The 24,254-nt window shown below is 47.7% G+C and overlaps 1 protein-coding gene across 1 annotated transcript in view; it reads left to right on the top strand.

Moving 5' to 3' along the window:
- The first annotated feature begins 2,892 nt into the window (after positions 1-2,892).
- IFI30 (IFI30 lysosomal thiol reductase) overlaps positions 2,893-24,254 on the top strand; it is an 84,369-nt gene continuing 63,007 nt past the window's right edge. Inside the window, exon 1 of the mRNA XM_073544982.1 lies at positions 2,893-3,062. Within this exon, the coding sequence (XP_073401083.1) occupies positions 2,946-3,062 (117 nt within the window). The 5' untranslated portion in view covers positions 2,893-2,945. The remainder of the gene's footprint in view (positions 3,063-24,254) is intronic.

The following is a 24,254-nucleotide window of genomic DNA, read 5'->3' as shown; positions in this document are numbered from 1 at the left end:
TGTTGACAGAGTAACTTTTGTTGATAGTGTGTCTTCTCTTGTAGATACGGTATCATCCTGAGCTGTGCCATTTTCGTTCTCCAGCATGAGGGCTTCATATTGGTTGCTAAGCTGTGTGGGTGGTGATGACTACTTGATCCGTTTGCTTCTTTTCGTCACATGGCTCCACTTTTCAGCCTCTGTATGTGCTCTGAAGCTTTTCTCCCTTTCCGTATCCTGAACGGTTGCTTCTGCTTCATCCAAGAAGTCCTCATGTTCTTTAATTACCTTCAATGTTGCTATTCTTTCTTCCAGTCCCTGCACCTTTTCCTCGAAGAGGGCAAGAAGTTTGCACTTCTGACAGGTAAAGTTGAGTTTTTGGGCCGGAAGATCCGTAAACATGTAGCATGTGTTGCAGGTGACCATGTGGATTTTCTTCTCCTCCATATTGCTGATGCAGGCTATGATGGGTGGAAACTCGCACGCCGTCAGGTCCCAGCGATCGATCAGCTTAAGGCGACTATTCTCCTCTTCCCAGAATGCACCGGAAATATGCAGATGACCTTCCTGCTTCTCCAATCCCTGGAGAAGCAGTAGCGTCTATCGCATTAGTATCTATGGCATCTATGTACTGATAGATGGAAAGACTGCCACCAACAGACACATATTGTATACCCACAAAAGGAGTGATATACTGAATATTGTTTCCCCTCAGTATTATGTGCTATTACCAATTCAATTGTATTAATTTAATTAAAGTTTTTTATTAGGGTCTTTAAAAAGGGGTCTTTAGTTGCCTTTGGCAAATCGTGTGTAATAATTTATCAATTCGAAACTCGCAGTTTGATAATACACAGATCATGTACTGCAAATATGCCAGGTACCCACATATACTGTAAGGGTAAGTGCACATGTTGCGGATCCTCTGCAGATCCGCAAGTGATTTACAGTACAATGTTATTCTATGGGGAAAAAAAAACGCAGTGCACATGCTGCAGAAATATTTGCACGGGAACGCAGCAGTTTATTTTCCGCAGCTTGTCAATTCTTTGTGCGGATTCTGCAGCGTTTTACACCCATTCCATTCTAGGAATCCGCAGGTGTAAAGATGCAGGCCAAATCCGCACAAAATACACAATAAGGCTGTGTGCCCACGTAGCGATTTTTAAGCATTTTTGCCGCAATTTTTGGCGCGAAAATGCTGCGAAAACGTTTAAAAATCGTGTACAGAACGCCCCCCATGCATTCCTATGGCATTCCGCACATGCTGTGCTAATGCTGCGCTTTTTTCCGCGGCGGAAACGCATCACGGAAAAAAGCGCAGCATGCTCATTCTTTTGTGCGGAATCGCAAAGAATTGCCGCGATTCCGCACCCATAGGAATGCATGAGAATCGCTTACTTCCCGCATGTGGCTATGCCCACCATGCGGGAAGTTAAGTGTCTCATGTGCGGTTGGTACCCACGGTGTGGAGGAGAGGAGACTGTCCTCCAGGCCCTGGGTACCATACCCCTGTAAAAAAAAAAGAATAAAAAATAAAAAAATCGGGGTATATTTACCTTCCGATGTCCCACGCTGCATTCCCGGCCTCAGCGTTCCCAGTAATGCCTTGCGGCAAGGCCCTGTAATGACGTAGTCTCGCGAGATCGCTATAGTAACGCGAGACCAACGTCATCACAGGTCCCGCAAGGCATTACTGGGAACGCTGAGGCCCGGGATGGCAGCGCGGGACGTCGGAAGGTAAATATACCCCGATTTATTTTTTTTTCTAGCATTTTAACATCCTATCTTTTACTATTGATGCCGCATAGGCAGCCTCAATAGTAAAAACCTGCTCACACTTGTCAAACACTATGTTTGACGAGTGTGACCAACCTGTCAATCACTTTCCAAGCGATGCTTCAAATCGCTTGGAAAGTGCTTGAATATCGCACGTGAAAATCGCGGCAAAATCGCAATCATAATTACGGTAAAATCGCGGTGAAATCGCGCGGAAAAAACCGCGCGATTTCTGGGAAGGAGTCCGGTTTTTAGTGAGCGTTTTAAAACACTACGTGGGCACATAGCCTAAATCTGCAGGAAAGGATGCAGATTCCACACGGAAAATTCCGCACAGCAATCCGCAATGTGTGCACTTACCCTTATTCCTCTGTCTTCACAAGTGGTTGCTGCTCAGACTTTGCTATAAAGATGGCTGTTAGTAAGGGAAGGTTCTCGTGACCGCTCTCTTCACATCTATAGAAAACGGTCAGATAAGAATTTGATCAAAGTGGCATCGATCTTTCTCGAACGTAGAGAGAAAATGAAAATATTTTTCCACCTTCTCCATTCTGTCTATGAAAATCAGAGCGCACCCAGATATCATCCGAGTGCGGTCCGATGGTTTTCACAGACCCATAGACTTGCATTGTAGATTTTGAGCTGACACACGGATCAAAATTGGACATGTCTTTTGATTTTTTTCTGCTGACCACTTGGTCCGAGGAAAAAAATCGGACATGTGCACAGCCCCATAGAATATCATAGGTACGAGTGCTAGACGTGAAAGCCACAGATGGCACACGTGCAAGAAACCGGACGCGTGCGTGAGCCCTATGTCTGAGACGTAAGAAAGGAGCGGCGTCAGGGTAGAGGAACATCAAGAAGATGGGGGGCTACCAGGCATGTTTCTTACATGGTCACTGACTGGAGGGGATCTACAGGCTTTATTACACACCTAGGATCAAATAACACAGGCAGTGGAAACACAAATATTAATTACTATGATTAGTATGACTAAAATACATTCTTGGGAAGTTTTCTAATAGGTGGAAAAATCCCCTATTATTTCGAAACAATAATCTGTGTCTCTTCCACCCTGGCTCCTGCAGACTGTGGGAGGGTCAGGAAGAGGCTGACACTGTGGGAAGTGGCTCTGTAGGTATAAAGAAGTTGCTTCCACTTTCTGGAGCAGACACTGCACAATCATGAGGGCTGCTGTGCTGCTGGTCACGGTGTGCCTGGCAGGGGCTTACACTCAGCTGGTGTGTGACCACCCTCCAAGAGACTGGTGCAGCACCTGGGAGATTGCTAAAGCCTGTAAGGTAAGAAGACTGAGGCACTGCTCACTCCTGGCAACACTCTCATTACAGGCTTTACTAGGCTTCTTTAAGTTACATTACTTTGTTATCCAAAGGTATTAATAGGTACTGCTGTATGATGGGGCAGGGGGGGGTACTGCTGTGTGGTGGGATGCAGGGGGGGGGGGGGTACTGCTGTGTGGTGGGATGCAGAGGGGGGGGGTACTGCTGTGTGGTGGGATGCAGGGGGGGGGTACTGCTGTATGATGGGGCATGGGTGAGGGTACTGCTGTGTGGTGGGATGCAGGGGGGGGTACTGCTGTGTGGTGGGATGCAGGGGGGGTACTGCTGTGTGGTGGGATGCGGGAGGGGGGTACTGCTGTGTGGTGGGATGCAGGGGGGGTACTGCTGTGTGGTGGGATGCAAGGGGGGGGGTACTGCTGTGTGGTGGGATGCAAGGGGGGGGGGGTACTGCTGTGTGGTGGGATGCAAGGGGGGGGGGTACTGCTGTGTGGTGGGATGCAGGGGGGGGTACTGCTGTGTGGTGGGATGCAGGGGGGGGTACTGCTGTGTGGTGGGATGCAGGGGGGGGGGTACTGCTGTGTGGTGGGATGCAGGGGGGGGGTACTGCTGTGTGGTGGGATGCAGGGGGGGGGTACTGCTGTGTGGTGGGATGCAGGGGGGGGGTACTGCTGTGTGGTGGGATGCAGGGGGGGGGGTACTGCTGTGTGGTGGGATGCAGGGGGGGGGGGTACTGCTGTGTGGTGGGATGCAGGGGGGGCAGGGCCGGACTGGGACTAAAATTCAGCCCTGGCATTTGAAGTTACACAGGCCCACTAGTCACATGGTGACTATATAATATCTTTGTACACTTGTAGTTTACAAGAAGTGAGAGGAGATTAACACGACTATATAACATGTAGCCAGAGCTGTGCCCAGTATTTCAGCTCAGTCCTATTTATTGCTCCTCCCAAATCTCTGTCCCCTTTTGTTTGCATGATTACAGAATTCCTGGCAGAACTGCTCTCTATTGGGCAACCAGACCCCCTGGTCATAGCCGCCCCTATCATACCTCCCAACTTTTGAAGAAGGGAAAGATGGACAAAGACTGCGGCGCACAGCGCGCCGCTGCAAATTTTGGCCACGCCCAGCCACACCCATTTCACAAATAGTCACACCCATGTCCACACCTAATCGCACCCATTTAGCACTGCTGATCACACTGACTGGTACTGAGGGCACAGTGGCTGGCATTATGGGCACACTGACTGGCACTAAGGAAGAGAGAAAACAGAGAGAGCGAGAAAGAAAGGGGAAAGAAAGAAAGAACAGCGAGAGACAAAGAAAGAACAGTGAGAGACAGAGAAAGAACAGAGAGAGAAAGAAAGAAACAACAGAGAGAGACAGAGAAAGAACAGAGAGAGAAAGAAAGAGGGGAAAGAAAGAACAGAGAGAGACAGAGAAAGAACAGAGAGAGAAAGAAAGAAGTAAAGAAAAGAAAGAAAGAACAGAGAGAAAGAGAGGAAAGAAAAAGAAAGAGGGAAAGAAAGAACAGAGAGAGAAAGAAAAAGAGAGAAAGAAAGATTCTACAAAGATACTATAGCAGCCCGGCTCCCATTGTAGTGCCCACCTGAGCCTCCCGGTGCAGGACCTATCATGATCCACTCACATGGCCGGCATCCCCGATTCCAAGGCGATCCTGCTGTCTGCGCTGTCGGAGGAGGACACGGTGATGGATCTGAAGCATTCCTGGTTCCGTCACAATCTCCTCAAGAAATTATCTCATTTCCGGTCAGCTTCCAGCATATCACTTCAGGTGGAACGTCATGTGTGTGATTTAAAATGCTCCTTAGGGCTCCGCCGTGTACTCCTGTGTCCGTGGGAAAAGCACGCTTCGTATGCTTTGTACACACTTGGCTCCACTCCGTACATCCCGTACACATATGGCTCCACTCCATACACACACGGCTCCACTCTGTCCACCTCGTACACGCGTGGCTCCTCTCCGTACACCTCGTACACACACGGCTCCGCTCCGTACACCTCGTACACACACGGCTCCGCTCCGTACACCTCGTACACACGGCTCCTCTCCGTACACCTCGTACACCCACGGCTCCGCTCTGTACACCTCGTACACCCACGGCTCCGCTCCGTACACCTCGCACACACGCGGCTCCGCTCCGTACACCTCATACACAAGCGGCTCCGCTCCGTACACCTCGTACACCCACGGCTCCGCTCCGTACACCTCGTACACCCACGGCTCCGCTCCGTACACCTCGTACACCCACGGCTCCGCTCCGTACACCTCGTACACCCACGGCTCCGCTCCGTACACCTCGTACACACACGGCTCCGCTCCGTACACCTCGTACACACACGGCTCCGCTCCGTACACCTCGTACACACACGGCTCCGCTCCGTACACCTCGTACACACACGGCTCCGCTCCGTACACCTCGTACACACACGGCTCCGCTCCGTACACCTCGTACACACACGGCTCCGCTCCGTACACCTCGTACACACACGGCTCCGCTCCGTACACCTCGTACACACACGGCTCCGCTCCGTACACCTCGTACACACACGGCTCCGCTCCGTACACCTCGTACACACACGGCTCCGCTCCGTACACCTCGTACACACACGGCTCCTCTCCGTACACCTCGTACACCCACGGCTCCGCTCCGTACACCTCGTACACCCACGGCTCCGCTCCGTACACCTCGCACACACGCGGCTCCGCTCCGTACACCTCGCACACACGCGGCTCCGCTCCGTACACCTCATACACAAGCGGCTCCGCTCCGTACACCTCGTACACCCACGGCTCCGCTCCGTACACCTCGTACACACACGGCTCCGCTCCGTACACCTCGTACACACACGGCTCCGCTCCGTACACCTCGTACACACACGGCTCCGCTCCGTACACCTCGTACACACACGGCTCCGCTCCGTACACCTCGTACACACACGGCTCCGCTCCGTACACCTCGTACACACACGGCTCCGCTCCGTACACCTCGTACACACACGGCTCCGCTCCGTACACCTCGTACACACACGGCTCCGCTCCGTACACCTCGTACACACACGGCTCCGCTCCGTACACCTCGTACACACACGGCTCCGCTCCGTACACCTCGTACACACACGGCTCCGCTCCGTACACCTCGTACACACACGGCTCCGCTCCGTACACCTCGTACACACACGGCTCCGCTCCGTACACCTCGTACACACACGGCTCCGCTCCGTACACCTCGTACACACACGGCTCCGCTCCGTACACCTCGTACACACACGGCTCCGCTCCGTACACCTCGTACACACACGGCTCCGCTCCGTACACCTCGTACACACACGGCTCCGCTCCGTACACCTCGTACACACACGGCTCTGTTACATCCACACTGTAAATCCTGACCCCACACATACTTACCTCAACCAGCACCATGACAACAGCAAAGCAGAGTCTTGCAGACGGTAGAGGCAGGCTGAGCGCACAGGACCTGTGATGAGGTCACAGGAGGGGCGGAGTCAGGGGTGACATGATCGGTGGTCTGGACAAAGGCTCCTGATCATGTGACCCCCTGACTCCTGCCCTCCTGTGACCTCATCACAGGTCCTGCGAACAGAGCGAGCAGGCAAGCGAGTGCGACGCTGTGAGTGGCTGCGGGGGGGAGGGGGTCTCATGCTAAGGCGAGGATGGGGTGCGAGGGGGGGGCGTGGCGGTTTATCTCCCTGCAGTGCAGGAGGAACTTGGAAACTATCACCGCCGTGCCCGCAGAGGGCTGGCGGCAGGAGCAACAGTGGCCACAGCAGCTGGCAAGCGGCCAGATGATCGGGTGCTGCCGCCCGCGGCCCACATGACAGCGGCCCAGCGGGAAAATGCCCGGTTGGTTATATTGCCAATCCGGGCCTGAGGGGGGGGGGGTACTGCTGTGTGGTGGGATGCAGGGGGGGGGGTACTGCTGTGTGGTGGGATGCAGGGGGGGGGGTACTGCTGTGTGGTGGGATGCAGGGGGGGGTACTGCTGTGTGGTGGGATGCAGGGGGGGGTACTGCTGTGTGGTGGGATGCAGGGGGGGGGGTACTGCTGTGTGGTGGGATGCAGGGGGGGGGGTACTGCTGTGTGGTGGGATGCAGGGGGGGGGGTACTGCTGTGTGGTGGGATGCAGGGGGGGGGGTACTGCTGTGTGGTGGGATGCAGGGGGGGGGGTACTGCTGTGTGGTGGGATGCAGGGGGGGGGTACTGCTGTGTGGTGGGGCACAGACTGACATGCTTACAGGACTACATGAAATCTTCACGGTTGTGTACGCTATGCAGGTAGCATTAAGCTATGTTCACATGTTGAGGTTTGGTGTGTGTGTGGGTTTTTTTTTTTTTTTCTTCTGCAGGCAAAACCTTCCTTCTCTCCTGGAAGTAAAGGAGTTGCTTGCAAAAAAACAGGTTTTGTTGTGCTTGGTGCCCAGGACCCCAAAAAAACATGATTCAACATCCTTAAGGCTTCTGCACAAAAACCTAATACTTGTGTTTTGTTTTGTTTTTTGCACTCACCCTTTGTTTCTTATGGGTGACATGACATGCTGCAGTTGTTAAAATATAGAAGTCCAAACTTCAGAGTTGTCAATTATTTGATAAAAACCTGGCCTGTACAGTATGCCGGGTGTGTGTCACAGATCAGGTGAGTTCACTTCAATACAGCCCATGGCCAGGTATCTGCTGAGTAACCGCTCATGTTCTTTGCACTTCTTTTCTCTCCCTCCCTTCTTTCAAGAGGTGTGTGTTTTGTTTTGAGGTTCCTTAAAGGGGCTGTCCTGTCCAAATTGATAAGCCTGCAGTCACTGTCTGCAGACTTATGAATCTCCCATGCCCCTCACGCACTGTCCTCTGCAGGGATTTGCTGGCTTCTGAAGCCACTGGGTATGTGTATATATATATATATATATATTTTCTCCCGATGCTATCGAGAGGGAAGTGTGTGTGTGGTATTTAAATGGTTAAAAGGCAACAATTCAAGATGGTTTAACCCCTTCATGACCAAGCCTATTTTGACCTTAATGACCAGGCCATTTTTTGCAATTCTGACCAGTGTCCCTTTATGAGGTAATAACTCAGGAACGCTTCAACGCATCCTAGCGATTCTGAGATTGTTTTTTTGTGACATATTGGGCTTCATGGTAGTGGTAAATTTAGGTTGATAATTTTTGCGTTTATTTGTCAAAAAATCAGAAATTTGGTGAAAATTTAGAAAATTTTGCAATTTTCAAATTTTGAATTTTTATTCTGTTAAACCAGAGAGTTATGTGACGCAAAATAGTTAATAAATAACATTTCCCACATGTCTACTTTACATCAGCACAATTTTGGAAACAAAATATTTTTTTGTTAGGAAGTTATAAGGGTTAAAAGTTGACCAGCGATTTCTCATTTTTACAATAAAATTTACAAAACCATTTTTTTTTAGGGACCACCTCACATTTGAAGTCACTTTGAGGGGTCTATATGGCAGAAAATACCCAAAAGTTACACCATCCTAAAAACTGCACCCCTCAAGCTACTCAAAACTACATTCAAGAAGATTATTAACCCTTCAGGTGTTTCACAGGAACTAAAGCAATGTGGAAAGAAAAAATGAACATTTTAATTTTTCCAACAAAAATTTTCTTTTAGCATCAATTTTTTGATTTTCACATGGGATGGGAAACAGGATAAAATGGATCCTAAAATTTGTTGGGCAATTTCTCCTGAGTACAATGATACCTCATATGTGGTCATAAACCACTGTTTGGGCGCACGGCATGGCTCAGAAGGGAAGGAGCGCCATTTGACTTTTTGAATGGAAAATATGCTGGAATATTTAGCGGTTGCCATGTCGTGTTTGGAGAGCCCCTGTGTGCATAAACATTGGAGCTCCTCCACAAGTGACCCCATTTTGGAAACTAGACCCCCCAAGGAACTTATCTAGATGCATAGTGATCACTTTGAACCCCCAGGTACTTCACAAATTGATCTGTAAAAAAAAAAAATACTTTTTTTTTTCACAAAAATTTTCTTTTAGCCTCAGTTTTTTCATTTTCACATGGGCAACAGGATAAAATGGATCCTAAAATTTGTTGAGCAATTTCTCCTGAGTGCACAGATACCTCATATGTGGTCATAAACCACTGTTTGGGTGCACGGCATGGCCCGGAAGGCAAGGAGCACCATTTGACTTTTTGAATGGAAAATTAGCTCCAATCGTTATCGGACACCATGTCGCATTTGGAGAGCCCCTGTGCACCTAAACATTGGAGCTCCCCCACAAGTGACCCCATTTTGGAAACTAGACCCCCTAAGGAACTTATCTAGACGTGTAGGGAGCACTTTGAACCCCCAAGTGCTTCACAGAAGTTTATAACGCAGAGCCGTGAAAATAAAAAATATTTTTTTTTCCTCCAAAAAAATGATTTTTACCTAGCAATTTTTTTTTTTCACAAGGGTAGCAGGATAAATTGGACCCCAAAAGTTGTTGTCCAGTTTGTCCTGAGTACGCTGGTGCCCCATATATGGGGGGGAACTATTGTTTGGGCACACGTAAGGGCTCGGAATGGAAGTAGTGGCGTTTTGAAATGCAGACTTTGATGGAATGGTCTGCGGTCGTCATTACGTTTGCAGAGCCCCTGATGTGCCTAAACAATAGAAACCCCCCCACAAGTGACCCCATTTTGGAAAGTAGACCTCCCAAGTAACTTATCTAGATGCCTGGTGAGCACTTTGGACCCCCAAGTGCTTCACAGAAGTTTATAACGCAGAGCCGTGAAAATAAAAAATTTTTTTTTTTCCTCCAAAAAAATGATTTTTACCTAGCAATTTTTTTTTTTTTCACAAGGGTAGCAGGATAAATTGGACCCCAAAAGTTGTTGTCCAGTTTGTCCTGAGTACGCTGATACCCCATATGTGGGGGATGACCACTGTTTGGGTACACGTCGGGGCTCGGAAGGGAAGTAGTGACATTATGAAATGCTGACTTTGATGGAATGGTCTGCGGGCATCATGTTACATTTGCAGAACCCCTGATGTACCTAAACTGTGGAACCCCCCACAAGTGACCCCCTTTTGGAAACTAGACCCCCTAAGGAACTTATCTAGATGTGTGGTGAGCACCTTGAACCCCCAAGTGCTTCACAGAAGTTTATAACGCAGAGATGTGAAAATAAAAAAATATTTTTTTTTTCCTCAAAAAAAATGACACTTAGCCAGCAATTTTTTTTTTCACAAGGGTAGCAGGATAAATTGGACCCCAAAAGTTGTTGTACAGTTTGTCCTGAGTACGCTGGTGCCCCATATATGGGGGGGAACTATTGTTTGGGCACACGTAAGGGCTCGGAATGGAAGTAGTGGCGTTTTGAAATGCAGACTTTGATGGAATGGTCTGCGGTCGTCATTACGTTTGCAGAGCCCCTGATGTGCCTAAACAATAGAAACCCCCCCACAAGTGACCCCATTTTGGAAAGTAGACCTCCCAAGTAACTTATCTAGATGCCTGGTGAGCACTTTGGACCCCCAAGTGCTTCACAGAAGTTTATAACGCAGAGACGTGAAAATTAAAAAAAAATAATTTTTCCACAAAAATATTTTTTTAGCCCCCAATTTTTTATTTTCCCAAGGGTACCAGGAGAAATTAGACCCCCAAAGTTGTTGTGCAATTTTTCCTGAGTACGCTGATACCCCATATGATGGGGTAAACCACTGTTTGGGCACACGTCGGGGCTTGGAAGGGAGGAAGCACCGTTTAACTTTTTGAACGCAAAATTGGCTGGAATCAATGGTTGCACCATGTCGCGTTTGGTGACCCCCCTGATGTGCCTAAACAGTGGAAACCCCTCAATTCTAACTCCAGCCCTAACCCCAACACACCCCTAACCACAGCCCTAACCCCAACACATCCCTAACCCTCTTTCCAAGCCTAACCCTCTTTCCAAGCCTAACCCTCTTTCCAAGCCTAACCCTCTTTCCAAGCCTAACCCTCTTTCCAAGCCTAACCCTCTTTCTCTTTTTAAGCCTAACCCTCTTTCTCTTTTTAACCCTAACCCTCTTTCTCTTTTTAACCCTAACCCTAAAATAAAAATAAAAATATTTTCTTTATTTTATTAGTTCTGCCTACCTATGGGGGTGATAATCGGGGGGTTTATTTACTTTTTCTTTCATTTTGATCACTGTAAGAGTGGCGGCGCCCATCATCCGGACCCGAGGGACACCGGGAGGGACGGGGGGACTCGGGGGGGGGGGGGGGGGGTGAGGGGGGATCGGAGGCTGGCGGGGAGCAGAGGGAATGGGAGGGGGGCAGATGATGACAGCGGCGGCAGATCGCCGCTGTCATTCAGTTGCGGGGGGGCGATCGCCGGTGGGGGGGGTGGAATCGGTGTCTCCAGCCATGTCCGATGCTACAGCAGCGTCGGACATGGCTGGATTGTAATGTTTCATCGATTTTAATTGAGGAAATATTACTATCGCTCTGATTGGCTGTTAAAAGTGAAACAGCCAATCAGAGCGATCGTAGCCACGTGGGGGCGAAGCCACGCCCCCTGTGGTGAATTACAAAGCCCCCTGTATCTGCGGGTCGGGTGACCTTTCAGTAACCCCGGTCACCCGACCCGCAGGGGGGCTTTGAAGTCATGACGCCACATAGGCGTCACTGGTCAGATTTGAACCAGGTTTCATGACGCCTATGTGGCGTCGTTGGTCGTGAAGGGGTTAACCAGCTGCTGTTACAATAAAATGAGGGCTGTATATCGCAGCGACCTCTTCTGAGTGTGATGTGCTTTCCACTCCTAAGCCCACTCCACGCTGCCACATGTGATAGCACTATTACATGTTGGTAAAGGGTTAACGTTGTAACTGACATTTAAATAAACAATCCAAAAAAAAGGTTATGGGGTTTTCTTATACACTGTTCCAAATTATTATGCAAAAAGAGTTTAGGAGTGATAAGGTTAGAATTATTTTGTCATTTAAACTCATTGATGGTGATGTGTGTCAGGGCTCTTTCTATCACTGAAAGCAATTGCAGATACCTGTGCAAATTAGTTTGGCAGGTGTGTCCAAATAAAGGCAAGACTACTTAAGAAGGCTGTTCCACATTATTAAGCAGCCTACATTTTTTGCCAAAATGGGAAAGAAAAAGGATGTGTCGGCTGCGGAGAAGCAACAAATTGTGGAGTATTTAGGTCAAGGCATGACTACAATCAACATTGCCAAGACACTTCATCGTGATCATCGCACAATCAGGAAGTATGTAGCCGATTCCCAGCACACACGTGTGTGCGCTGATAAGGAAAAATTGAGGACTCTTTCCAACAGGCAATTGTGTCAGGTTAAGGCTAGTTTCACATTAGCGTTTTTTTGCGCAGCGCATAAAAAACACAAACGCAAAACAAACGCGCGGTTTTTTTTTTTACATCATGTGCACGCTGATGCGTCAAAAAAACGCAGCGTTGCTTGCGTTTTACATGTGTTTTTGCACGCGTTTGTGGTTTTTTATGCTCATGCATTTTTAGGTGTGACATTTTTTCCATTGTCTAGAGAACATTCTAGACTTGTTTAACTCAAACGCATGCGCAAAAAAACGCAAGTGTGCGCAAGACCATGTGCACGCATGCGTTCCCATAGACTTCAATGTGGTGGTTTTGCGCATTCCATGCGCAAGAATGCGCATGCGTTTTTTTGCCGAGACAGGGCGCACCGAAAAATGCAACATGTTGCGTCTGGCGCGCCTGGCACGAAAGACAAAAAAACGCATGTGCACGAAAACGCTAGTGTGCGCAAGACCATGCGCACGTCATGTTAAACATAAGTGCGCACGATACTCTGCGCACAAAAGCGCTAATGTGAAGCCAGCCTAAAAGAGCAGCTGCAAAAATGCCTTGTCATAGCAGCAGACAAGTTTTTGAAGCTGCTGGTGCCTCCAACGTCCCCCGAACAACAAGATGCAGGGTCCTTCAGAGGTTTGCAGCTGTGCGTAAGCCATCCTGTCGACCATCTCTATCCACTGCACACAAGCAGAAACGGCTCCAGTGGGCCAAACGATACATGAAGACTGACTTCCAAACTGTTTTGTTCACCGATGAGTGCCGTGCAACGCTCGATGGTCCAGATGGATGGAGTGGAGGACGGCTGGTTGATGGACACCCCATGAAAACACGACTAAAGTGCCAACAAGGAGGAGGTGGAGTAATGTTTTGGGCTGGAATCATGGGGAGAGAGATTGTTGGCCCCTTTAGGATCCCTGAAGGGGTAAATATGAACTCCATAATCTATGTGGAGTTTCTAAAACAGCAATTCCTGCCATGGTTCCAAAGGAAGAACGTGCTTTCCGCAGCAAGATCATTTTCATGTGTGATAATCCACCGTCTCATGCTGCAAATAACACATCTGCATCTCTGGCTGCTATGGGAGGACAAACTTATGGTGTGGCCACCATCTTCCCCTGACCTCAACCCCATTGAGAACCTCTGGAGCATCATCAAAAGGAGTGTCTATGATGGCGGGAGGCAGTTCACATCTAAGCAACAGCTCTGGGAGGGTATTCTGTCCACATGCAAAACAATTGAAGCACAAACCATCCAAAAACTGACAAATTCAATGGACGAGAGAGTTCAGAAGCTTCTTTTGAGCAAGGGGTCCTGTGTGCAAATGTAACATCACCTAGAATCAAGTTTTGACTTGAAAACTGTCTGATTTCGTTTTGTAATAAGCTGATAATGATTATAATTTCACAATTGACCATTTTTTTGTTCAAAATAAAAAGGTTGAAAACTCTGCTGTGCATAATAATTTGGAACATGCATTTTGAGTGTTTTATTTTTAAAAATATACTGTTTTCATAGGCAGTTTGTTCAAAAACATTGCAATTATACTAGAATATTAGATGACTGGAAAATAACAATGACTGCAATTCATATAGGTAATTTAGAGAAAATATGAGGAAATATTTTTTTTGCATAATTTGGAACACAGTGTAGTGTGGCTCTACTTGGTGTTCAGGTTGTATATCCATACTGATCTGACTGCTGCTGGTCAATTTTACCCAAGTTCTCCTCTGGTGGTCAGTTCTCTGCATAGTGATTCACTTCATTAACTACTTATTGGGATAGGGTCTTGGAGATGGGAATACCCCTTTAAGCTTTCTCAAATATGATTTTGCACGTTCTCACCGCCCTGTGGTGCTGGAGATTATACACACTAAGGCCGGGTTCACAATAGCGTTCAGGGGCTTTGTGGAGGGCTGCGTACTTCCTCAGTTAAGCTCCGCATACTTCTGCATGCGTCCTGCACACCTATCTATACCGTTAGGTACGCAGGACATGCGGATGCTTTGTTTTGACCCGACCACATGGGAACGCAACAAGTTGCGTCTTGTGCGGATGGCAGAACTATGCCTCAACAAACATCCACATGTCCTGAGTACCCAATGTTAAAGATGGGTACGCAGGACGTATGCGGAAGTAGGCGGAGCTTAACGGAGAAAGTACGCAGCCCTCCACAAAGCCTCCGAACGCTAATGTGAACTTGGCCTAAAGTGCTCATTGCTCGAACCAAGCAATTCCTACTACTTGCATGCTCGTAATGAGTATAATGGATGTCAATGGGGAAGTCTAGCTTTTTCTGGTAGACCTAAAAGAGAGGTCTGAGGGGGATAATGAAAATGTTGGAGTAGAAATAGAACAGTATAGGGAAGACCCCCTGGAAGCATCTGCTGCTGAGAACAATGGTGTCATACTTTTACTCCACCTTTAAGGACTGACAATGAAACATTCCAAAACTACGATAAATTGCACTTTACAGGGAAAAAAGTTTTTAAACTTTTTTTTTTTTTTTTTTTTCCCTTTATAGCTTTATGATAGAAGCCCCCTAGAAAGTGCTTTATGTGGACAGGATCTGGACAGTGCATGGCCCAAAAGTTATGCCATCTGTGCATTAATGACACGGTGGCTAATGAAACCCCTGAATCTTCCAGTACCCTGAGGACTCTCTTTAGAGCTGAGGTAGAAAAGCACCTGGTCCCATTCAGGGGAACACCAAAGGGGATAGAACCGAGAGGTCACCGTTGGTATCTTCGGACGAGGGAGTTCTGCAGGACACTTCGGATTCTTCCTCGTCAAAGTGACTCGGGCTTTGGTTACTGCTTCCCCCTGGAATAAGTGGACAAATTAGTTAAGGCGGTGAGGTCCACGATGGGGTTGGTGGACCAGAAGCCTAAAAGATCGATCCAGGATATTATGTTCAGTACCCTGGGTAAGAGGAAGCATAGAACCTTTCCCATGAATGACCAGCTACAGTCTCATTACTAAGTAATGGGAAAAGCCAGATAAAAGGGGTCCCCTGCCACCTTCCTTTAAGAGAAACTACTCTTTGAAGATGAGGTGTCTTTGTCCTGGGGCAAAGCTCTCAGGTTGGATGTGGCCATATCTAAAGCCTCTAAGAGTTCACCCCTTCCTTTTGAGGACTCTGGGTTACTAAAAGACCCTCTTGATGGAGGGGTGGATACTTTTCTCAAAGCTACATGGGAATCGTCAGCAAGGGTGTTGAGGCCGGCCATCGCAGCAACTTGTACAGCAAGGTCTCTTATGGTATGGCTAAACACATTGGAAGATCAGGTGGGTAGGGATTCATCTACTGACGTCGTTAAAACTGCGCTGCTGATGATGAGGGGTGTAGTGGCTTTCCTAGCGGACGTATCGGCCGATTCAGCCAGGCTGGCCACAAGATCAGCTGCACTGTCTAGCGCAGACTGGAGGGCGGTCTGGTTAAAGAGCTGCCCCGGTGATGCTCAGACTAAAGAGAAGTTATGCTCCCTTTCCTGCGAAGGACAATATTTATATGGCCCAGCTCTAGATAACCTTTTGGAAAAGGCAGCCGAGTGTGAAACCACTGAAAATGTCTTGTATTCCAGGTTCTTCAAAGTAGCCACCTTTTAGCTTTGATTACTGCTTTGCACTCTCTTGGCATTCTTTTGATGAGCTTCAAGAGGTAGTCACCGGAAATGGTCTTCCAACAGTCTTGAAGGAGTTCACAGAGATGCTTAGCACTTGTTGGCCCTTTTGCCTTCACTCTGCGGTCCAGCTCACCCCAAACCATCTCGATTGGGTTCAGATTTGGTGACTGTGGAGGCTAGGTCATCTGGCGTAGCACCCCATCACTCTCCTTCTTGGTCAAATAGCCCTTACACAGCCTGGAAGTGTGTCTGGGGTCATTGTCCTGTTGAAAAATGATGGTCCAACTAAACGCAAACTGGATGGAATAGCATGCCGCTGCAAGATGCTGTGGTAGCCATGCTGGTTCAGTATGCCTTCAATTTTGAATAAATCCTCAACCGTGTCACTAGCAAAGCACCCCCACACCATCACACTTCCTCCTCCTTGCTTCACGGTGGGAACCAGGTATGTAGAGTTCAACCTTTTCTGCGTCGCACAAAGACACGGTGGTTGGAACCAAAGATCTCAAATTTGGACTCATCAGACCAAAGCACAGATTTCCACTGGTCTAATGTCCATTCCTTGTGTTCTTTAGCCCAAACAAGTCTCTTCTGCTTGTTGCCTGTCCTTAGCAGTGGTTTCCTAGCAGCTATTTTACCATGAAGGCCTGCTGCACAAAGTCTCCTCTTAACAGTTGTTGTAGAGATGTGTCTGCTGCTAGAACTCTGTGTGGCATTGACCTGGTCTCTAATCTGAGCTGCTGTTAACCTGCGACTTCTGACGCTGGTGACTCGGATGAACTTATCCTCCGCAGCAGAGGTGACTCTTGGTCTTCCTTTCCTGGGGTGGTCCTCATGTGAGCCAGTTTCTTAGTAGTGCTTGATGGCTTTTGCCACTGCACTTGGGGACACTTTCAAAGTTTTCCCAACTTTTCAGACTGACTGACCTTCATTTCTTAAAGTAATGATGGCCACTTGTTTTTCTTTACTTGGCTGCTTTTTTCTTGCCATAATACAAATTTGAACCGTCTTTTCAGTAGGACTATATGCTGTGTATCCACCAGACTTCTGCACAACACGACTGATGGTCCCAACCCAATTTATAAGGCAAGAAATCCCACTTATTAAACCTGACAGGGCACACCTGTGAAGTGAAAACCATTTCCGGTGACTACCTCTTGAAGCTCATCAAGAGAATGCCAAGAGTGTGCAAAGCGGTAATCAAAGCAAAAGTTGGCTAATTTGAAGAACCTAGAATATAAGACATATATATCTTCAGCGGTTTCACACTCTTTGTTAATTATATAATTCCACATGTGTTAATTCATAGTTTTGATGCCAAACTTTTGGTCTGTACTGCGTGTGTTGTGTGTTTATAAATTTTTTTTTTTTTTCAAGCTAGCGGAAGGCAACATCCTATCACTGTTGGCCCTGGTTCTTCCGGCTGAGGAGTATGTCAGTCACAGAACCCTGGGTTCTTCCGGCGGTCCCGGACCTTCTAGCTCAAGGGCCTGTGCATCATCCTCAGGTGACTGGGCTGCACTTAACAGCCTGGAACTTGAGGCCAGTGCTAGAGATGGTAGGGGATACTTAGCGATCCTGACTTCCACCTTGCTTGTAGGAAACCGGTCACTACAAGGATTTATGGTAGGACTTGGAAGAGATTTCTGTCATCTACAAGGTGTTCTCCAGAAGGGAAGGTACCCCCTGAGAGAGATCCTGGAGTTCCTTCAAAAAGGACAAGATCAGGTCCTAGCACTAAGAACGTTAAAGGTGCAAGTGTCCACACTGGGGGCGCTTTATAACTACAACTTAGCAGGTAATGTGTGGGTGGTTAGATTCATTCAAGGCCTGCACTAGATCCAGACTAGCCCTGATAGCCAGGGTCCCTCCATGGGACTTGAACTTGGTACTTAATGCCTTGACTTGACCCCCCCCATTTGAGCCATTAGCAGATGCATCCATAAGTTTAAAACCATATTCCTGTTAGCCCTTACATTGGCACGTAGAATTGGTGTGGGGAAGGTGACTTGACGGACAGACGTGACTGGTAGTGGGAGGGGACGGTTTGTGCACAAGAAACGGAGATTGAAAGGATAGAAGGGTGACAGCTGGGAAAGGTGGATAGGAGTGCAGTACCTAGAAATGACCACAAGATGGCAGACGGGGGTAGCTTAGGACTCAACATCAGCTTATGGCTTGAGTAACGCTTAGTCATGGGGGGTGGGGAGATGGGAATTCCCAGTGAGAGAGGGGATAAATAGAACAGGATAGGGTTCCAGGGAGGAGCTCGGTAGAAGAAGGTGAAGAGAAAAGAGCTCGACCGGGGGACGGACAGCAAAGAAGTCAGGGGGGTGGCCCTGACCTGACGGACCGCAGGACAGATGAGGCCCCGGGGGTACCGATTGGACGACTACCTCGGGCAGGTGAAGCGCTGGCGGTAGATTGGTCTAGGAAAGCCCCAGCGAAAGATCCGTGAGGGACGTTTCTTCAACTGGTGCAAAGGTGCAGGTACCCGGGCCTGGAGATAGAGAACAGAAGAAGCTGCGGTGCGTGGTTGTGGTCGTCAGGAGGACGACAAATAAATCCGGAACTGTTACTAGTGAAATCTGTGCCTGCCTCGTCCTTGCATTGCCTGGTGTCTGTCATCCGGACAGGGTAAGCAGTGGTCTTCCCCGCCCCCTACCACATTGGGGACATACAGGCCCTTTCAGCAGATCCTCCCTTCCCAGTTGTAATGAAAGGCTGGATCAGGCTTCAGGGCTACTCTACTTGCACAAAGTAGTGTAGAGGTTCCATAGATTGCAAGAGAGATCCCTTGTGTCCTCACCCAAAAAATAAGGAAAATGTCATAACCTAGATGTCCGGAGGTGTCGCCTTCACTATTTGCAGGCAACAAAGTCTTGTAGGAAGGATAGGGCTCTGTTTATCTCCTTCCAGGGTTCTAGGAAGAGGATGGGAGCCTCGATGGGTACCCTATCCAGGTGGATAAGGGAAGCGATCAAGCTGGTCTATATATGTGTGGGAAGACTGGGCCTGGACGACCTGAGGGCCCACTCTACAAGGGCGATGGCAACCTCTTTGGGCAAATGTCTACCGAGCAAATCTGTAAGGGAGCTACGTGGTCATCGCCATCCACCTTTTTATAGTCGCTATAGACTGGATCTTTCTGTCTCTTCTGATTTCACTTTTGGGAAAAGGGTTCTACAAGCTGTGGTCCCTCCATGATAGAGTAATTCTCTCATTGTTGCTGTCATGGGTGCTAGAAAAACACATATATTACTTGCCGGTAATGTGTTTTTACGAAGTCCATGACAGCACCCATATATTCCCCCCTGTTACTAAGTTTTCACCCCTTGGTTGTTGTATATAGCTTCCACTTTTTTACATATATATAATTTTAAGAAGTGCCAAAAACTAGGAAACGCCCTGTATTGGTAACGGTATATAACATGGATGTAATCCAGATTATGGAATACTCTGAGCAATATAATAACATGGGAATGTGCACACATTTAGTAAAACTTCTGCATCTCTTGGCAGGAAATTGTTGCACCATTGAGTAAAGTCAATGGTTCAAAAGTGCAGAGAATTGACATGCTGCTGACTTATTTTCTGCACCAAATCTGCAAGTCCAAAAATACTTACGGTAACTTGTGCATGACACTCTAGGGTTCTCATTCACTTTGTTGGCATCAGGTTTTGATTCAGGCTTTGTGACATGCACTAAACCTGCAATGTCTGCAAGCAAGCCTGAAATTTTGAACGAATTTTGAGGCTTGTATAACAATCTACCCAAGAATATGTAATATCCTATGGATGAGCAATATAATACCGATGCATAATTTTTTTTTTACTTGTATACCACCAAAATGTGACAAGGCACACAATCTCTGGATGAGTAATCTAATTGAAATATTTTTCAACAATTTTTTTGAGTCTTACATACCACCATAATGCAATAATAACCATGTTAAACTGTAGATCCATACAATTTAATTTGGTTATTGCATTAGTGGTATGTAAGACTCAGTGTAGAAATCACTGAATCCATACAGAAATTTAGAAAGTAAATATTTTGTAAGTGTAGTTGATGTACTTATACAGTCCTAAAGGCTTTGCAGAAAGTTTTTGTCTAGCTTTGCACTATAGTTATCCATAGTCCCCTGAGGGTATGTTCCCATGGTCAGGAATGGCTCAGGATTTGACTCAGGTGAAATCTGCACTAAATCTACATCTGAGGTCACAGGCAGGTCACCTGCGTTTTTGATGCTTTTTTTTTTTTTTTTTTTTTTTTTCATTGCATGCGTTTTGTTTTGCTTTTTGTCACTTGAAATAAAGCTAATTGAAAGTTGGCTTCTGGGAAGGAAAAAAAAAATGATTTCCTGTCTGCAGATATATTGGGGTATGTTGCCACAGCCGGTAAACCCTTGCGTACATCCGCAACGTCCAACCCGCAGCATCCAGCTGTTACAGCATAGTGGATGGGATTTTTTTGAAATCCCATCCACTATGCGTGCACCAATGCCCGCTGCTCACCTGCAGAGACGGACATGCGGCACATCTTTATAGACCACAGCATGTCAATTTATGTAGCGGAGACGCTCCGTCTCCGCTGTGTAATTTACCCATAGTTTCCTACAATGCTCTGCTGGAATTTTAGACCTTTCTTCTTTGGCAAACTGATCCAGGTCCCTGATATTTGAAGGGTGCCTTCTCCAAACTGTCATTTTTAGATCTCTCCACAGGTGTTCTATGGGATTCAGGTCTGGACTCATTGCTGGCCACCTTAGAAGTCTCCAGTGCTTTCTCTGAAACCATTTTCTAGTGCTTTCTGAAGTGTGTTTTGGGTCATTGTCCTGCTGGAAGACCCATGACCTCTGAGGGAGACCCAGCTTTCTCACACTGGGCCCTACATTATGCTGCAAAATTTGTTGGTAGTCTTCTGACTTCATAATGCCATGCACAAGGTCAAGCAGTCCATTGCCAGAGGCAGCAAAGCAACCCCAAAACATCAGGGAACCTCCGCCATGTTTGACTGTAGGGGCCATGGTTTTTTTTCTTTGCCTCCCTTTTTTTCTTTTTCTCCTGTAAACTCTATTGATGCTTTTGCCCAAAAAGCTCTACTTTTGTCTCATCTGACCAGAGAACATTCTTCCAAAACGTTTTAGGCTTTCTCAGGTAAGTTTTGGCAAACTCCAGCCTGGCTTTTTTATGTCTCGGGGTAAGAAGTGGGGCCTTCCTGGGTCTCCTACCATACAGTCCCTTTTAATTCAGACTCTGACGGATAGTACGGGTTGACCCTGTTGTACCCTCGGACTGCAGGGCAGCTTGAACTTGTTTGGATGTTAGTCGAGGTTCTTTATCCAACATCCGCACAATCTTGCGTTGAAATCTGTCAATTTTTCTTTTACGTCCACATCTAGGGAGGTTAGCCACAGTGCCATGGGCTTTAAACTTCTTGATGACACTGCGCATGGTAGACACAGGAACATTCAGGTCTTTGGAGATGGACTTGTAGCCTTGAGGTTGCTCATGCTTGCTCACATTTTGGTTTCTCAAGTCCTCAGACAGTTCTTTGGTCTTCTTTCTTTTCTCCATGCTCAATGTGGTACACACAAGGACACAGGACAGAGGTTGAGTCTACTTTAATCCATGTCAACTGGCTGCAAGTGTGATTTTAGTTATTGCCAACACCTGTTAGGTGCCACAGGTAAGTTACAGGTGCTGTTAATTACACAAATTAGGGAAGCATCACATGATTTTTCGAACATTGCCAATACTTTTGTCTACCCTCTTTTTTTTATGTTTGGTGTGGAATTATATCCAATTTGGCTTTAGGACAATTCTCTTTGTTTTTTCATTTAAGACAAATTAAATGAAGATGATAATACCAAAGAATTTGTTTGCAATAATTTTCAGGAAGAAACTGAGTATTATCAGACAGACAGAATTGCACGGGTGTCAATACTTTTGGCCACAACTGTATGCTGTAACATCTGGCCACTGCAGGATTGACACTGCGGATGTATGCAGTGTCCATCCCGCAGTGTTTACTGACCATGCAAACATACCCTGAAAGGCAACAACTTACAGGTCTCATTCAAATATTGAATATTACAAACACTTTTTGTGCCGCTGTCATCTGGTGTGGGCCAATCCAGCCTTTGTTCATTTTGTTGAGTGAGCCTGTCAGCATTCCCAGTTGACAAGCCTGTCTATTATGACCTGCCCCCCTCCTCAGGAGCACTAAAAACCCATTTGTGGCAGGGCAGCACAACACCTCCAAGGCAGAGGGACAGTTCCTGTCAGACTTTGAGACCCCAATAGTGGAAAAGACGCAGAGGAAGTAGGGAGTACGCTGGTTTGGTCGGCCAGGTATTGCTTGACCATCTTTAAAAACTTTTTCCCCTCCTCCCAAGACAGTACCACCTAAGGCTAGTTTCACACTAGCGTTCAGGACGGCTACAGATGGCAGCCTACTTCCTCCTCCTTTCCTCCATGAAGCTCCGCCTACTGCCGCAGGCATCCAGCGTTTCCCTGCATACCTAGCTTTACCATTGGGTATGTAGGGACATGTGTTGTATGCAGATGCGTCCGCATGCGGCGATTTGACTTGTGCAGCGACCACATGGAAACGCAAAATTTTGAAAAGTGAAACTAGCCTTAGAGAGATCCATCAAGGACATGCAAACCTGCTAAATAAAAGGGTGGTATATCTCCTTCACATCAGTTTGTTTTCCTGTCCTTGAGGGAAGCTAGAGTGGTATGGTTTGGACTTGCCCAGGTCCATGGACAGGAAGCCTTCTGGCCAACAGTGACATGTCCAGTCTGGGTGTGCAGGCAGAGACCTCTTGATTAAAGTCTATTGCTGACACAAGGTCCCTGGTCTCCGCATGCTGGGGATGTTGGAGTGCCCCATGCTAAGTGCATCGGGACATGCTGCCGGGTCTGAGGGGGTTCGTTGAAGGATCAGGCGCATCCCTGTGATGAGCCCGCCAGAAAGCATTGGCCGCACGGGTATGTGCACGGCAAATACAGGAAAATCTGGCACACCCTGGTGACACAGCATGCCACAAAGCAAGCGGTGACCCAGTCTGCACATGCACAGGGCTAGCTGAGGCTCCCTGCACACAGCGTGACGGATCAAGTCTGACTCTGTAGAAGCTGGGAAGGGGCCAGAAAAAATGGAGTTGGTGGCAGGAGCATCCCGTGTGTGTGTGTGTGTGTGTGTGTGTATATATATATATGGTCACAAGATGGCAGCAGCTTCAGCCTGGATAATGGATGCACTTCAGGAGCATCCACCATCAGGGACACAGCAGTGGCAGTTTGAGAAATGACAGCAAGACCAGCCAGAGGAACAGGGCAGGTCGTGAGCCCACTACCTCCAGGGGAGAACAAGTATGTGAACTGATCCAGCCTCCCTCTTCAGCACCCTAGACACTGAACGGCAGATTGGTGATTGATCTTCGTGAAAGTTCACCATGTTAAATGGCCCTTTCTCTTGGTGGTGGTGTTTTTTTTTTTTTTTTTTTTTTTTTTTTTTTTTTTTTGACCTGGTTGAAATCAGAAACCCTTCTTAGATGAAAGCCCCAGCCTTGCCTTTGATTTACAATCCTTAATTAAATCAGAAGCTAAAGACTCCCTAAAATCTGATTAAGCAGAGGGCTATTGGGGGGGGGGAAAGAAAAAAGCTGCAGACATATTATTCAGATAGGCTAGTTTCTGACTAGCATTTTTGGCCGCAGTGCATGGCGCCGCTAAGCCCCGCCCCCTCCGGTCATCTCCGCCTAGTATCGCATATCGCTGAATAGGGTACGCTTGCCGTGCGCTAGTAGGATTTTGCGTGCGCTGCGCCCTTCTGACGGTGCGCCGACGTGTGCCGAACGCACCATGTTGCATTTTGGTGTGCTCGGCGCACCGTTAAAAGGACACAGCGCACGCAACATCCTACTAGCGCACGGTCTGCGCACCCTATGCTAAAGATAGGGTGTGCAGATCGCATGCAGCGACGTGCGATACTAGGCGGAGATGACCGGAGGGGGCGGGGCTTAGCGGCGCCATGTGCTGCGGACCAAAACGCTAGTCTGAAACTTGCCATAGAGATGTGTCAAACTCCTCTTCTGTCTCCTCCTCAGATAGTGATACAAGGGGTAGGCCGTGTTTTCCGGTGGAAGACGGACAAGTTTGGTAAAGGCGATCAGAACAACCATGGGTATATCGGATTGTAAAACCCCTAGTCCAGG

Source organism: Dendrobates tinctorius, unplaced genomic scaffold, assembly GCF_039654945.1.
Source record: "Dendrobates tinctorius isolate UK_male_01 unplaced genomic scaffold, ASM3965494v1 ptg000011l, whole genome shotgun sequence".
In the NCBI taxonomy this organism is placed as follows: domain Eukaryota; kingdom Metazoa; phylum Chordata; class Amphibia; order Anura; family Dendrobatidae; genus Dendrobates; species Dendrobates tinctorius.
The sequence above is the reverse complement of the archived record's forward strand: the minus strand, read 5'-3'. Positions and strand labels throughout refer to the sequence as shown.